This window comes from Pituophis catenifer, unplaced genomic scaffold (genome assembly GCF_029215685.1).
Source record: "Pituophis catenifer annectens isolate HBS135680 unplaced genomic scaffold, rPitCat1.0.hap2 SCAF_1, whole genome shotgun sequence".
In the NCBI taxonomy this organism is placed as follows: domain Eukaryota; kingdom Metazoa; phylum Chordata; class Lepidosauria; order Squamata; family Colubridae; genus Pituophis; species Pituophis catenifer.
In genome coordinates this window covers 144,225,925-144,243,460 of record NW_027256881.1, presented here as the reverse complement: position 1 = coordinate 144,243,460, position 17,536 = coordinate 144,225,925, and the positions used below count along the sequence as shown (strand labels likewise).

Below are 17,536 nucleotides of genomic sequence, written 5' to 3'. Positions count from 1 at the left end.
ATTAGAAATTATCCCTAACACATGGCCTAGGCAATGGATGCTACAACCAGGGGGGCTGTTCTCAGAATCTCTGTGCCATCCATGGATGCAGAACGTAATACAGTAATTAAGGATTTTGAAGAGTCACTACACATTATACTCTATGGGTATCACGAAAATAGTAATAATGAAAAAAAGTATCAAGATACTCCCAGTGGCATGTGGCAAACAGCTTTTGCAATTGATTCTTCTCTCACCTTTTCTCCACCTACAATCTCTCATACCTTGTACTTCCTTCCTAATTCCATGCAGTCCCCAAGGTTGACTATGTAAATTTCCTTCCACAAGTGAAATGTTGGCTATAGTATGTTGTGGTTATAGCAATAGCAATAGCACTTAGACTTATATACCACTTTCCAGTGCTTTTAAACTCTAAGCGGTTTACAGAGTCAGCCTACAGCCCCCAACAATCTGGGTCCTCGTGTTACCCACCTTGGAAGGATGGAACACTGAGTCAATCTTGAGCCTGGTGAGATTTGAATTGTCAAATTGCAGGCAGCCAGCAGAAGTAGCCTGCAGTACTGCACTCTAATCACTGCGCCACCATGAATAATGAAGTAGCTGTGGTGGCATTTTAAAAATTGTACTATGCGTATTTACCTAAATCATTATGTGATATTGTGAATTTACATGTCGGTAATGTTGTAGCATTTCTGTTCCTCCAGTTACACATGTGAGAGAAGAGCTTGTTCCCTTTCACTAAAAGTAGGAAGAGGTTTCAAGGACAGATTTTTTTAAAAAATGAGCAGGGATTACATGTCTTTTAAGTAAACATGGTCATACAGATCAACAACTTGAACAAACCGGCTTCAGATACAGAAACATAATCATTTTGATTCAGATCCAGATGCTTCATACTGTGTCACAATTGCAAGGAAAAGCTCTTCACAGTTTAATCAAGATCCCGAATGTATCTTTTTGCACATTACACGGGGAAAATGTCCTAGGGAGAAAATCTGAGCTGAAATGAAATGGAAAATGCTCGAAGGAACTCTCTTCTTCCCAGCCAAACAATCATCCATCCATTCTGATTAGTTTGCCATATAAGTTTGCAAAGAATCCATCGTATTTGTTGCTCACCTGAGAGGTAGACATTGTCTCCAGCGCTCACCACACTAAAGAACTCCCGATCATAGAAGGGCAGGGTGGCCAGTGGGTACCATTTGTTGTTCTGAGGATTGAAGCATGTCACTGCTGTCAAAGCCCGTTGATTCATTCCAATCATCTGACGGCCTCCTACTAGGACTATGACTTCTGCTACACCTAGAATGGTAAATATATATTATCAGATCATAATGTCTGAAGGATCATAATCTCCAATTTCCTTTACCTTGTTATTCTTTGCATAAGCTTAATTCTTTTCTGCTGTTTCATTAGATTTGATTACATGCTTAGTGCACTCTGAACAGGATAAGCAGAGTTTGTACATGGCCTAAAATATTCCTCTTGCTGCTTAAGCAGCACACAATGCATGGCCTTTTTTTCAAGTTCTGGCAAGATAATATATGTAGACTAAATTTGGAGTATGTTTCTATCGAGTGGAAAGACACTTCTTTTTCAATATACCTTTCCTGCTAATTTTTATGTTTATCCTTATTTTCAAAACAACATTAATATTGATCCAATATCAAAGGAGGTCAAGCCCTTCAACTCAAATGAATTAATATTAATCCAGGGGGAAACATTACACTTCACCTGCTAATATGGATTTGAATAATTATTCCTTAAAAGATCTTTGTGCAAGGAACTTATTTGAAGAACTCAAAAATATTTTTCAAAAAGTGGAGTTTTCTTTAAATGATGGATGTGTATTCTAAAATAATCTATTGAGCATTGCCAGCATGACATCAGATAGGGTGTTTATGTTTCCTTCCTTATGTTTGCTTTGGAAATTTTAACTTAAGTGTTTCTTTTCCCCTCGGAGAGAGGGAGAGGAAAATAAACACAACTACTGTACATTTTTAGTTGTCTCATGATAACATAAAAGAGAATAGGAACATTTTCAAATGTTTAGCTACCATGAGAGTCAGTTTGGTTTAAGGTACTGGCCTAGAAACAAGGATATTGGGGAGTTCTAGTTTAGGCATGAAAGCTAGCTAGGTGACTTTAGGCCAGTCACTCTCTCTCAGTCCAGCAATCCTCACAAGGCTATTGCTGTGGAGAAATATGAAACGGAAGTATTACATGTGTTGCCATCTTGAATTGACCCTCTCTTTCTCTCTCTCTCTCAAAAAAAAAAAAAGTTGTAGGGGGAGGGACAGAATAAAAATCTAATAATAATTCTCTGCTTTGGAATGAACTATTTATTGCTATACAGATATACAGAGATAGTATCAACAAGTGACAGATTATAAAACTTGGGCGTAAATTCAGTTGGCACTAAGATGATTGTTTCCAGAACAATGGCAGGAAAACTCATCACCTGTTTAGAACTAATGTGATTATAATAAATAGTCTCAAGAGGATATTGTAGATATTGTGATTTTCACAAAGGATTGAAAAACTCTTAATGAATAGTTACACTAATTGGACTTTGACTTACAGAAATAATCAATCTTCTTATTCTTGGGAAATTACTTTTTCTTAATTAATAATTTTCTGAAAATAGTTTGTATTACCCCCTACAATTTTTTTTGTGAACAGATACTTTCCAGAAATTGTAAAATTATAAGACATTTTGATGATTTGTTGGTCACCTCCAATTTACAAGAGTAAGAGAAGGACTGTTCCTGAAAGTATTTCATCTTTCTGATAAATTCTCTAATCAGATAACATTTCTGCAAGAAATGTAGCCTGACATACAGTTTTATATACTAATAACTTTTCGGCTTTTTGAATTTTCTTTCTGTCTTGAAGCACCTTTGAAAGGCAATTAGAATGCCCTCCACATGTAAATATGCCTAAATTTTACCTGAGATGTCATGCTATCTTTCAACAGAATGGTTTTGTTCAAATGTTTTTAACATTACTATAATAAAAGCCGATCAGGATCTCTTTATATTTCCTAGATAATAAATAAAATCTGGGAATTTAATCTGTTCACTGATTTAGTTACTCATTTACAATATTGCTCATCTTTCTTTTCATATATGCTCATGTATATACAAGAATATAAAAGGAAATTTATTAAAAAAAAACACTCTCATATTATGTTTTTTAAAGTATCATTATAACCAAGAATGTCAAATAAAATATAAGACTTAAGTTGTTTACCAAACAGAGGCACTTTAGTTATGACTTTCCACAGTCCGAAGAGGTCAATTTACATAAACTATTACATTCAGGACAAAAAAGGACATTGCTCAAAATTGAAGATGAAGTAATTATCTATAAAATGGCATCCCATTTTAAAAATGTATAGATCCTCCAACTACACATCCATGCCAAACAATTTTTGCTTAAAAACCCTTACAAATACAGGTAGTCCTTGATTTCTAACCATCCGTTTAGTGACTTCGCAGTTGGAACGGTACTGAAAAAAGTGACATGAACGGTTTTCACACTTATGACCATTGCAGCATCCCCATGGTCATGCGATCAAAATTCAGACACGTGGCAATGACATGTATTTATGGCAGTCGTATTGTCCCAGAGTCATGTGATCACCACGTGTAACCTTTCAAGCTGGCTTCTGACAAGTAAGGTCAATGGGGGAAGTCAGATTTGCTTAATGATCGAATGATTCCCTTACCAACTGCAGTTAACAACTATGATAAGAAAAGTCGTGAAATAGGGCAAAGCTCACTCAATAAATGTCTTATTTAGCAACAGAAATTTTGGTCTCAATTGTGGTGGTAAGTTGAGGGCTACCTGTACTCCTTTCTCTCTCTTCAATGCAAATACAGTAGTGGCCAAAATTGTGGAAACCTTTTGGGAAAAGTATATTTTTGAGGTTTGATGGCTAATAACACCCCCCCCTTTTTTTTTTGGAGTTTCAAGATAATCATATTCCACTGCTGGAATGGCCTGGGAATAGCCCAGACCTTAACCCAATTGAAAATTTATAGAGCCAACTAAAGAAACTTGTTAGTGAGAAGTGACCCAGCAATAAAACCCAGTTAATAGAAGCAATCATTCAATCTTAGTTTCACATTGTATCAGCTGCAGAACTAAAAGACTTGGTTGACTCCATGGGAAGACATTGTAAGGCTGTAATTCATGCTAAAGGTTACCAACTACTGTAAGTATTAACTGACGTGATAGTTTTTGTATATCTCGTTTTTTCTACGTGTTTCACTTTTTTTCTTTATGCTGTAACTGCTATTCTAATAGCAAATCCTTCATAAAAGTTATTGCGTTACATTCTTGATTAAATTATCTTTCCATTGATATATAATTTTATGGCACTACTCCAAAAAGAGAATGGTGTTATTAGCTAGTTTTAGAAAATACACTTTTCCCAAAAGGTTTCCACAATTTTGGCCACTACTGTAGCAAAAAAAGGAAGAAAATCATCAGGAAAGAGAGTGAAAGAACAGGTTTGCTGGACTGGAAAGGGAAGGAGTTGATAAAGTAAGAGAAAAAGATAAACTGAACTGGTCAGAAGAACTGTCAGGGCTATAGGTTTAAAAAAAGAACTGTCAAAGTTATAGGTTTACAACAGGGCAGGAGAGAGGCCACTGTAATCCCTTCTGTCTCACAATGTGAGGACTATGGGTGGAGGAGCCCTCTCCTTTCATGGATTCCAATGTACATTTTCTTTTTTTTTGGGAGTCTTCACTTTTACCAAGGCAGAAATAGCTTCTCTCCTTCAGTAGTCTGCCCCTTATTTTATGAAAATGAGTCCTCGTTTCCAAGGGGCGAGTGAGATCCTCTGTAGACTTTATCCAGAAGTCACATTATGTTTAATGGCTTTTCTGCTTAATAAATCTGCTTGCAGCTAGCCAGGCATTTCATAAATGATACAAAAGGTGTGTGTGGCTGTGATACCTCAGGGTCATGCATAGATTTAGATATGTTATTGTCAACATTTTTAAAAAAATATTATTGTCATCATTAAATGGCAAAAAAAAAAGAAAAGAAAAGATTATACTATTTTCTGGAAGGCAATCTAACATATTCAAGGATGTCTGTAATTTTAAAGGTGTTTGGGGAAAAAAGTCAGGTTGGATTAAAGAAATATAAACTACCTACATGCTCAGAATTCTATCTCCTGTCTGTGCTAAGCTGTTAAATAAATATGACCAAACCATGACAGAAAACCATCTGCTAGAGAATTAGCACCTGGTCTGGGATGATGAATGCTCTCTCTCTGGTCCCACGCTCTCAATAACTTTTGCCACAAGGAGAATCAGTGGGAAAAACCTGAAGGACTGCAGGATGCTCAATTGCCCAGTTTGCAATGCCCAATTGCCCAGTTTGATATCAGATTGTATCTTGGACGCTTTACAGGAAAAGTGAGAGGAAGCCTTTTAATCTTGGTTCCTTACTTGCAGCCTGCAAATACCATTAGACATCTCAGAAATACGATATATTCAAGGCTCCACCATTACCTGCTGATAATCTGGGCCGGGTTCTTGGAGTTTGCATCTCTTGCCTGGCATGTGGCAACATGTGATAACGTTTTGCTTCGTTCACCAGATCCCGACAGGCCTCTGAAGATTTTATCAATTCCTCATTGTCAACAACGTTTAGCAGATAACTGGGATGGATGAAGGGCAGACGGACCACTGCCAACAGCTCAGCAGAATACTGTTAAAAAAAAAAAAGATACTGTGACTTCTTCATGCAATTGGTTTCTCAACAGCCCTGCCCTCTTTTTTGGGGTGCGGGGATCTATTTGGGACAGTGGAACATTTGTACTTGGCCTATTTTCATGATAATAATTCTGTCTAGGCCAGTGATGGCGAACCTTTTTGGCACCGAGTGCCGAAAAGGGAGCGTGCATGCATATGGGCTGCAACCCGGAACAGGAGCTGCCCAGGGCGCATTCACGCACCTGAAAATGAACTTCTGGTTTTAGCTACTGAATGTCTAGTTTCAGCCAGCTACTCTTCCGGGTTTCTGGCGCGCATGACATTCATCTGGCCGGCATGCATGGTCACGCAGGAAAACAGAAGACCAGCTCTTCGAGTTTCCGGCACTGCTGCATGCAAAAAGGCCAGCTGATCACCGCATGCGCATGCGTGCCAGAAACCCAGAAGAGGAACGGGCGATGCCGCCCATGCCAGGTGACATAGCTCCACATGCCACTTTGGGCACGTCTGCCACAGGTTCACCATCACAGGTCTAGGCTTTTCTCTTCTTGTGTTTCCTCTTCACAAAAAATAGCTACCACCCTGATGAAGATAAAACATTCTTCTGAGGAAAAAAAGTAAGCCTTCTTACTCACAGAAAGGAAGAAATAATGTCAAAAGATATCAGCTTTTGTTTTATAGCATGTAAACCAACATTTCAAACTTAAAATTGATGATGGAACCCATGCCAAATTAATATATCTTGAACAGAGGAGGCCTGTTGTGATTTTTTTCAAGTTCTTCAGTTAACTTTGAAATAAAGAGACTGGCTGCTTTATTTCAAACAAACAGTTATTCTGGTAGCATTTCAAATGTCAAAAAAGTTCTAAGTTTATAGAACATCTAAAGTGAATGTAGTGAATAATAGCAGGAGTTGTGATAAAGCCATGGGCTTTTCTTCACTGACAAAACAAATACATTCTTTCAGGTTCTGCTAGAAGTCAAGCTCAAGGAGCTAATAATCGAATGCATGTGGCATATCTCCATCCTTCTGCATCAATAAAATAAACTTTACTGTGCAACGGATATTTAAATAGCTGAAAACATCTATCATCAGTCAAGGCGTAACAGAAACCAAAAGTGCAAGTGAGAGAAAAAGGAATATTATAAAACAGAGAATTCATGCAATGATTTATTTTTTGCAACTGTTCATTTCTCCTAAATATCACAAACTGCCTCAGACCATAAAAGCACAACAGGTGGAAAATAGGCAAAAAGAGCAGATTTGTAAAAAATGGGAAAAGGTAATTAAGAACAGTCAAAGATATTGCTAGGGCAATGCTGTGAAACACTGGAAAGGGAGATGGAAACATTCTTTAAGAACTTCAAAGCACCTGAGATCTTCAGGCAACTGGGAATACCGTTATCATTCCGAATACCTTTCTTAGCTAACTTTTCAATCTTGGAGACACTGTGTGTTATGGAGAATGAAGACAGCCAGCTAAGAATAGAAGAAAATGAGGATTTGGAAGGAGTGCAAATTATACTCTACTTATTCCAATTTCATTTTAAATTGTATTTTATCCAATTCCATTTTAAATTGTTTTTATCAGATTTTAGTAATAATTTGTGTCTGGAACTCTGCACTTTGATATGGCCCAAGGGCTAATCAGTAAAGTACTCTACTTAATGTTCTAAACACACCTAATTCTAACTTTCTAGAAAGTGGTTATCAATTCAGACCTATTAGAGACTAATGTTTGGTAACTGTTAGTTATGAGCTGGACATCTCACCAGGACATCAATCACATATATTGAAAATGTTTTATTTGAAACATTTTCTAGGACACTAAAGTCTCTGGAGCTCCCACAATTTGATCAAAAGTGAAGTTTAAAAAAACCTACTCGTATAATGGACAGAGGGAAGATAGCTGTTGCCTTTATTAAAAAAAAAGACTAGCAGAGATGAAATATTAGGGGACTCATAAGAGACCACTTTTCAATCTTTGGGAGAAAACTACCATCTGTCAGTTCTACATTATTAAAATCCCTAAAAATTACATTTATTTAGGCCCTTGTTTGTTTAACTAACAATGGAACTATAAGAACAAAAAAACAGAGCTATAAGAAAAGCAAACTTTTATTTGCTGTTTTACCATATCAGCTGCAGTAACCGTCTAAACGTAAAATTAATAAAAACGTTCATCTCTTCAGAGTAGGAAATATCACAGCAAAAAGATAAAATTAATGTTCTGTATGTGTGCATTAGATTACCCTGAATAATCAATAAAGGCTGTGTTTGAATAATATCACATCTTTAGACAGTACTTATCCTTCAAAGCTTTGACAATTACAGTATTATTGCAAACATATCCAATTTATTTTGACTGGTTATCTAATTGAGAACATAGTACAAAATGATTAACACATCAAATTTCTGCCTACGACAGCTTATGCCAGTGATGGCTAACCTTTTTGCCATCGCATGCCAAAGGCAGGGGGAGCGTGGGGGGTGTCGCATGCGTGTGTGCCCACACCCATAATTATATGTGCCCCGCCCCCTGTGCATGCGTGCATGACCCCCCGCGTTCCCCCCACTTTTGGCACAAGATGGTATGGTGGGCCTAGTAGGCTCATTTTTTGCTCTCCCCATGCTTCAGAGCTTCTCTAAGAGCCTGAGGAGGGCAAAAACGGCTTTCCCCACCCCCCGGAGGCCCTCTGGGGGCCGGAAACAGCCTGTTTCCCTACTTCTGATGGGCCCAGAAGACCCAAAAATTAGCTGGCCGGCACGCTGGAGCTGAGCTCGTGTGCCCACTGATATGGCTCCGTGTTCCACCTGTGGCACGCATGCCATAGGTTCGCCATCGCGGGCTTATGCCCTTGGCCAGTAGTGAGTTTCAAAACCCAGCGCTACCGGTTCACTATCGGTAGTGTGCAGGTGCACTCGCTCACTTTGTGAGTATGCAGCACTTCTGCGCATGCGCAGTTCGTTTTTGATGATGTCTGGGTGGGTGGGCGGAGCCTCCCGCCGCTGCCACTACCTGTTCGCCCGAACTGGGGCAAACCGGGAGCAACCCACCACTGCCCTTGGCCCAGTTGTTAATGTTAATAATACTAATGTATATTCTTAAAAAACACTACTGTTGTTACTGGCTTCATTTCCATGCTGTCTTTATTTGTTTCATATTTGTGTTGAATAATATAAAGCTGATATCAAAATGCTAAAGCTAATGGATATTGTTGAAGAAATCCTCCTGAATGTGGTATGACTGGCACATCTCTGATTTCCAAGCTGGCAATTTCTTTAGGGGAGAAAACTTGACGAAATATTAGCCAGGAAATTGTCAGTATCTTAAAAAGCAACAAGGATAACACAAGCATTCAGACCAAACTCCAAAAGAGAAAGCTGATAAATTGGGAGCCAGCAGTTTCTGGACTAAAGATCTGTTATGACAACATAGTTTAGGTGCCTTCAAACTTATCAGGAGATCAGCCAAGTATCTGTTGACAAGGGAGGGAAGGAGAAAAAAAACCTTAGAATCTAAGTCCTGAAGCCCAAACCTATTTAAGGGTTTTGATTTCAACGTGCTCAGTGGTAGGATTCAGATTTTTTTTACTACTGGTTCTGTGGGCATGGCTTGGTGGGCGTGGCAGGATACTGCAAAATCCCCATTTCCTCCAGAGGAAGGTTACTGAAAAATCCCCATTTCCTCAGCTGGGACTCAGGGGGCAGAGAATAGATGGGAGCAGGGCCAGTCAGAGGTGGTATTTACCGGTTCTCCGAACTACTCAAAATTTCCGCTACCAGTTCTCCAGAACTGGTCAGAACCTGCTGAATACCACCTCTGAACAGGCTGCGTAGAAGAAATATTTGGGGTGGATATGGCTTTATTCTCGGCTACAATAGAGAGTGAAATCAAGCCAAATCACAAGCCTTCTGGCAAGGATACCTGTAAAAAGGATGTTCAGGGTTAGGAAAAGCGAGACTGACAGCCAGGTGTACTCTGAAGCCTGACAAAACCTGTCAAAAATATACTGACTAGTTATAAAAAAAAAATAATAAAAGGAAAAGTCAGGATAGTGTACAACCTCTCCAAAATGCTGCAATGTAATTAAAAAACAAAACAAAAACTCAACAGTTTAATGGAAGATGAGTGAAAATGTATATCAGTGACCAGGAAAGAAAGAAATCCAAAGAATTACCGGCTAACAAGTAGAGCAAGGGAAATAACTGTCAGAATAACTCTGTCTTTCTAGCCATAAAACATAAGTAAACAAATCCATAAAATGTAAGTAATCTTCATTCCATCATGGGTATACTATCCCTGACTATAAAGCTGTTGGGACAGTTCAGTTCTGAATAATTTCTGAAAGTTAACAATGCTATGAGCCTCACTACCACGTACAGTTCTCTTGGGACATATGCAGTGACTGATGGTTGGAGGAAGCAATTCAGGAAGCACATTTGTGCCAAAATATATGGGTTTTTACAAGTAATGACCAGAACTATGAATTCCAAGACAAATTCCCAGTGCAGAACTGCTCCTTAGAGGCAGTGCCATGGTATCCACAGATGTTACTGGAGTTACTAGAGTACTGACATCTGGTTGAACATTTTGGATTAGATAAACTAGATATGCTGGACTAGATAAACTTTGGTGTCATCTAGCAGGCTGTATTAATTTTGAGATATTTTTTAAAAAGGATGGTTCATAGATGACAGAGTTCACAATTTGTCCTTGGGAAGACCCTATAGACGAGGGGTCTCCAACCTTGGCAACTTTAAGACTTGTGGACTTTAACTCCCAGAATTCCTCATCCAGCAAAGCTTTAAGACTTTTGGACTTCAACTCCCAGGAACTCTGGGAGTTGAAGTCCACAAGTCTTAAAGCTACCAAGGTTGGAGACCCCTGCTATAGACCACTTCTTTGGAACTGCCTGCAGGATAGATAAATGGTACTGAGTGGGATGTATATGAGGTGGCAGTTGACTAATAAAATTCAGGTAGCCTTGACTGTCATCCCTCTCAGGTGAACCAGAGAGGAAATGATTAGATCAACTAATTCCAACTTACTCTAGGGCTGTATTAACTAAACCTTGCAAGTCTGAAAATACAAACTTCCCCCTGCCACTTTTAACTGCTTGAACCATTAGGGTAAACCCTTCCTCCTTTTCTGACCAATAAGCTACTGAGGACTCCCCACCTTTCTTGTCTGATTGTTTTTAGTCAGCATCAATTCTCTTCAATCCTCAAGGTCGTCTATACATTTCATTACGTTAACTGACAACTGCTTGTTTAATGACAGTTCAAAATTATGATGGCCTCGAAAAAAATGATTTATGATTCATCCTTAAAGTTATAACTATTATACTACCTCCATGGCTACCTGATTGCAATTTGGGTGCTTGGCAGCCTGCTTGCATTTATGACAACTCTAATATCTTGCGGTCACATCATCACAATTTCCCAGCTGGAGTCCGACAAGGAAGATCAATTTGAGAAGCCAGATTCACTTAATGGCTGCATGTTTTGGTAAAAATATATATATATATATATTATAATTTATAAAAATGGGTCTGATCACATGATGACTCACTGTACAACTGTACTGACTTATGATGGAAATTCCAATCCCAATTGCGGTCGTAAGTCGAAGAACACTTGGTAGGATACATGTACCCTTATTGAAACCTATTAGACGTGAGACAATGGCTTGAATAATTACCAGTTTCTACTTAATTTATTTTGTAATTCAACATTTGGAATGTATTCAGTGTTTAAATCTTATCCCAAAAAAGTGAGCTATACACCAACTGTGGTAATCACAACCAAGTGAGGCATTCTGAACAGTTTTCAGTTATGGTTTTGGAACAACTCAATTTGTATGAATTTAGCTTCCATTTATTATTTAACCCACACTATTGCCAATTTCAGAGAGTTATTTAAAGTGACAACCCAGATTTTTCATATGGGAAAGAGAACAGGGGTAGAATTTTTTTTTTAAAAAAGGGTGTGGGATACTGTTAGTAATTTGCTCCAAAGCCTTTAGCACTTTCCCTCAATAGTTTTTTTTAAAAAAAAAAAAAGATATTAAAAATCACAGGAATAGAGCAGACATTTACAAGATTACTTAAGAGCGTTTCTTTAGAGAAGAAAGAAAAGTTCTCTATAAACTTTTTGGATTTATCCTTTGAGACCACAAACCTGCTACTAGATACCATAGTCCTTCAAATTAGAAGAAGATGAGAGATCAAAGAAAATCAATGGGGTCAAAACTCTATGCATCTTCCAGCAAAGGTAGGTTTAGTCACAAACTCTATCTTATAATAGACTAATATTGAGCTAGATGATAGGTCAATCGAAAATGATTTGGGAAAGGTACTTCGGAACGGGCAAGACTGCTGGCATAGCACATCTTTAAAACTGTGGTTTTTTTCAGGTTTCCATACAAGAAGATGTGACTGTTTTATCAGGGGACTCTTTAAAATAACTACATCTATTATAACCTGATTCCTTTAATCAGCCACATCTACTTTTTCATGCCACTGTTTTGGAGAAGGATTGTACTTCCTCTCCCACCCATCTGGAAGCACTTCTTATGAATTATTATTTTTGAAGCATTTTCAAATCTGTTTCCTCAAGGAACACTGGTGCTACTCAACCACAGCTTACTTGATCATCTTGGCTATAAGAGATGAGATACACACTGTGTTTCTTTAAATTTCCTAGTTTTAGCAATTTTTTTTTAAAAAAAGCAATACCCTTCCTCCAACTTCTAGACTAGATTGAACAGTATCTAGTCAATAGTCAATCCATGTTGTACAAAACTCACAAAGAAGGTCCCCTTCTCTTTTGATATCTATCAATGATGGTGTTGCTAGGGAAAACCTAGTAACCTACCAACATCTAATGCAGAAATGAAGTAAATGTTTAATTAAATCATATTCTTTTTTAAAAAAACCATTGTCTTCTCATTTTAACAACTGCTCACTGTGAAAAGGAATCAAAACAAGTTGCCCTGCCTCAACAACAAAAAGCTGATATTCTTTTAACCATTCTCTCAGATGCTGTTCATAATGCCAATTAATCATTACTAGCATTGAGTGATGTAGAATCTCATTAAAACTGCACCAAGATCTTTGAGAATATGTGTTTATTGCACACATACATGAAAACAAGCATACAGAACTAATCTCCCTGTCCCTGGAAAATGAGAGGAACTTTGTTTAAAACAATGTATGTAGTATACTGTAACTCTTTTAAATTTTCGTATGAGTTCATTAATTTTGATACACATTCTAGTAATCAAGGCACTCTATAAGATAATTACGTTCAATTGTGACATCTTTTTACTTTTGTCAACTGAGATTGTGATAATTACCTTATTATCCATTTTCTTTTTACGGACATTAGGAATACATATTATTTAATGCAGCATTTAATACATATTATTTAATCCAGCATTCCTGCTATTTACTACTATTCCTTCCTTTTCTTTTAAGCTCTCCTATTACAATTTACTTTAACGTGTATTCTATTTCTTTATTTTAGAACAACTCATTCAGTTTTGCAGAATTCCAGTAGCATAATTTCCAAAATGTCTCAGTATATATAATGTGCGTATACCCCTCCAGAAGCCATAGTTTATATTTGATTAGTTACTTATATGCAAGCAAATATGGCAATTTTGGTATATGCAAACTTTAATATTTGTGCTTCCTGTTCACCCTGAGTTTCAAAAGAACCAGCCCTCAGCTCCTGAAAAAGACTGTGTAATTGTTCAGACATTATCTTGTCTCAGAAAATTTAACTATTCACTTGAAAGAAATGAATACCAGTTCAGAAGTTCTACAGATAAAGCTTTGACAAATCAATCAGCATAGCTCCATTTTAATCAATGTGGAATAATCTTTGTTTTAATTTTTTTTACTTAGCCAAAGATCTTTCTCTACGGAGGCAGTTTAGCCAATAGCAATAACTCTTCAGAATTTTTGACATCTTTCACAAGAACCCTAACTCTAACCCCTGCTCAATGCAGGATCCTCAATCCAGGAAGTAGATACATTATTCCTTAAAAATGGCAGCCCAACTCCTTCCTGCTCTACTCTAAAACAACATTATCATTATTAACATTCTTAACTGAAGTTCCATCAATGGTTCTAGTGCTCCTTTTCATTTTACATGACAGGGCAACAACATATTTGATGACCATTCTCATAGTGCAAATGTGGGGAAATGTGAGATACTGTATAACATGGGTTCTAAAATGCAGTGGAGTTCTTCTTTATTATAGGAGGCAATTCAATTCAGATATGACACACAATACTATGGGTAAATGCACAGGGACAAGCACCAAGCACCTCCCACAATATAGACATTATGCTACTGTTATCACCTGTGTTGAGTGTATTACTTAGCCTCATGTTCATCTGAAACCAATAACTATTTTTATATGTACTGCTGTCCAAGCTCGTCACTCCTTTCTTAATTTTCTATCTTTGATTTATTTTTAACTAAATGCAGAACTATACTTTTATCACTGTTGAATTTCACCTAATAGGTTTTAGTCAAAAATGCCAGTCTGTCAGGATATTTTTGAACTTGATTCTATTTTCATATCACATCTGTGGACTGGAGAAACATCCTCTGTGATTTCATTCAAGTCAATTATAAAAACCATTTCTCACAACTGTCTAGAATGAAGCAAAGCCATTAATGAAGACTTGTTGGGACAATTCTTTAATCAACAATGAGTTCATAAGGTATTCCCACTTTTGTGAAGAAAAAAAAAATGAGTCAATTTTCTCAGGGTGCCCGAGGAGTGGGATCTGGATCTAGTTCTCCTAAATTGTATGCACTTTCCATTATACCAGGGGCCGGTTTCAAAACCCATTGCTACCGGATCGCTCGTGGGCATGCATGCGTTCATGTGCAATGCTTCTGCGCATGCGCAGAAGTGTCTGGGTGGGTGGGCGGAGCCTCCAGCCGCCACCGCTACTAGTTTGCCCGATCCGGTGCGAACTGGTAGCAACCCACCACTGCATTATAAGTATAGTTCTCATTTTCAAATCCTTAATGTGTAGTCAAAACAGAAAGCATGCAGTTAATTCTACCATTGTTTTGTTTTTCTTTAAACTAAGCTCATAAGCACCCATATAACTGTGCAATATAAGCCAAACCTCATTTGTAATAGGAAGACTACAACTCAATTTTTTTGGGTAAAATGGTTGATGTTTTATAGTCTGTCTGTCAACTTCGAAATGACTTTGGCCGAAGCCATGTTTACTTTCACTTTGTTTCTTAGTTGCCACTCGTTGGGGGGGGGAGAGTGGGGAGTTAGGATGGACTGGAATGTGGTGCTTTAATCCGCTAAACCAGGGGTCAGCAACCGGTGGATCTGGAGCCACATGTGGCTCTTTCACCCCTCTGGTGCGGCTCCCTGTCACTCAAACTATGCGTCACAACCGCCAATGTGAGACACTGCTGGCATGCGATTTATTGAGCTTTTCAACCCCCGGTAGGCCAACCATGGATAAATCCAAGAAAAGAAACATTTCAGAAGAAAACAGAAAGTTTAATTCAACTACATATGCTAGTTTTGTGGCCGCTCAAGAAATAGTCAGGCACAGGAAGGGTTTTGTGGCTCCCGGTGTTTTTTTTTCTCTGGGAAACTGGTCCAAATGGCTCTTTGAGTGTTTAAGGTTGCAGAGCCCTGTGCTAGACAAATCATCGACCAGAAGCAGCGTGAGAACCAAGGTCATGGCAACAAACATCTGCTGAGAAGGGAGAAGCTACTACTGGATTGATTGGTTAACATGAACCGGGACACCTGAGGCGGTGGGAAATTTCTATTCTTTTTATTACTCTGAAGTGGAGCTAGCTTCACCTTTCTAAGTGCCGATATGGTGTACTCAATAAAAGGTCTTTCAAGCCTAAATGGAGCTTCCGAGTTGTGATTGAATTGGGTTCATTGCTCGGTACTATGACACTGTCTTGCTAATTAATCAACTTGGAGACCTATTACTAACTTTTTTCTAGTTCTGAAGCAGCTTCCTTATACTTATGCTTCCCTTTTCTCAGATAAATCTACATACCCCTTTTCTCTTCCAATCCTTATTTTGTAAATAAAAGGCCTGAAATCAGAATATTATAATATGGCTATTAATAGTGACCTCTGAGCTATGGCTCAGTTTCTTAATATTCTGTTCAAATCATATAGGCAGCATGAAGTTCGCCCATCTAAAACTTGCCAAGACTGAAAAATGCTGATCTACAGATATGGATTTTTTTAAATTGGTTCTTATTTACTTATGAGCAATCATAATGCAAAATCCTCACTTCCACCCCATTCCAGAGCAACCACAATTCCCTCACTAACCTGCTTTCCAGCTCTGTTCTCCTGTGTGCAGGGCAACAAAAGATCATGTGACTACCAGTTTAAAAAAAGTTCAGTGAGACCTTCCAACTTCTCGGGGAAAAAAAGATCTCGCAAAGTTGGAAGGTCTGACTGTACTTTTTTTAAAGTGGTAGTCACACGGTCTTCTTTTGTTGCCCTGCACACAGGAGAACGGAGCTGGAAAGCAGGTTAGTGAGGGAATTGTGGTTGCTGCAGGATTTTGCAGGAGGCTGTCCAGGCCAAAAATGGGCTGCGGGTGGGTGGGGGGCAGCCTTCCAGATGATCGGCACGGCTGGTCCATTTGCCGCCACCCAGCTGAATAGTTTACCATTTTAGTTAAGACAAGATATTGTTCTACGTAGTGCTGGAAGTTATTTTTTAATGTTACTGAATAATAACTACAGCTCTACTTTTTTCATATTTATGGGTTATTACTCTGCCTCAAGCAAGTTTAAGCAGTTTGAAGAAATATAGAACTATGATTTCTAGAACTGTTTATAAAACTTATTCTGAAATCTATCCTGACCTTGCATTTTGCCATTCTTCAATTCTGCAATAACTTTTGTAATTTGTCCCTCGAGTCCTTTTATGATGATGTTTGTGACCATAATTTTACTTTGGTATCAGAGGAAAGATGAATCATGGTGACTTATAATGCTCCAGGAAGATAAACCATACAACAACCTCTTCTCTTTAACTGTGCAACTTTAAATTGTTGTGAATCCTTCTAGTCTGTCACATTATGTCATTTTATTCTGATGAGCTGTCAGTGCAAGTAGCAATTTTATCTCTGCTTGACTTCCTTTGTCTACTATACTATTTTGACCTGCTGGGGGATCCAATTCATCTTTTTGACGTAAAGAATCTTTGCAGTTGGCAATCCCTCAGAACTCCAGGTGAAGTTTCTTCAGGATCTCTGATGCTCCCATGTAATCTGATGCAAAGACGAGTCTGCCTTTCATATTGATTAGGACTTTGAATGGAAAAACCTCATTAATACATTTGTTTTGCATAATTAGTGAAAGCCCTCACCTTCTGTTGAAGTAACCAAATTTAAATTTTGATTTGTTCCTTGAATTTAAGATGCGTATGGTTTATGAGACCCTGTTAAAATAAATTCCTTAAATTGAAATGGTGAATGTGCACGAGATTATCTGAACAGATTCCCATTTGGAAGCTATTTACTTGACACTTGGTATCCTCCTTGAGCATCATTTTCTGAGACAGTATTATGCATTTTTGATACATAAGAACAAAGGTACATGTGGCATCCTCTTATCTTTCTAGTTTTCAATTCTGATTTGGGATAAGGCCAATGAATGATTTGCATTTGCCAAATTTAACATTTCTGCAACTTTTGAAGAAAGATATGTGATTCTTTCTCTATGGGTAGGTCTGGATCTTTGGTTATGCCAAGGGTCTTAA

The 17,536-nt window shown here is 38.0% G+C and overlaps 1 protein-coding gene across 1 annotated transcript in view; it reads right to left on the bottom strand.

Annotated features, from left to right (window-relative positions):
- The window catches only part of KLHL29 (kelch like family member 29), a 278,015-nt gene that overhangs the window by 36,869 nt on the left and 223,610 nt on the right, over nucleotides 1–17,536 (bottom strand). Inside the window, exons 7-8 of the mRNA XM_070955789.1 lie at nucleotides 5,532–5,730; nucleotides 1,120–1,302 (exon numbers count right to left, since the gene is read on the bottom strand). Coding sequence (XP_070811890.1) covers nucleotides 1,120–1,302; nucleotides 5,532–5,730 — 382 coding nt within the window. The remainder of the gene's footprint in view (nucleotides 1–1,119; nucleotides 1,303–5,531; nucleotides 5,731–17,536) is intronic.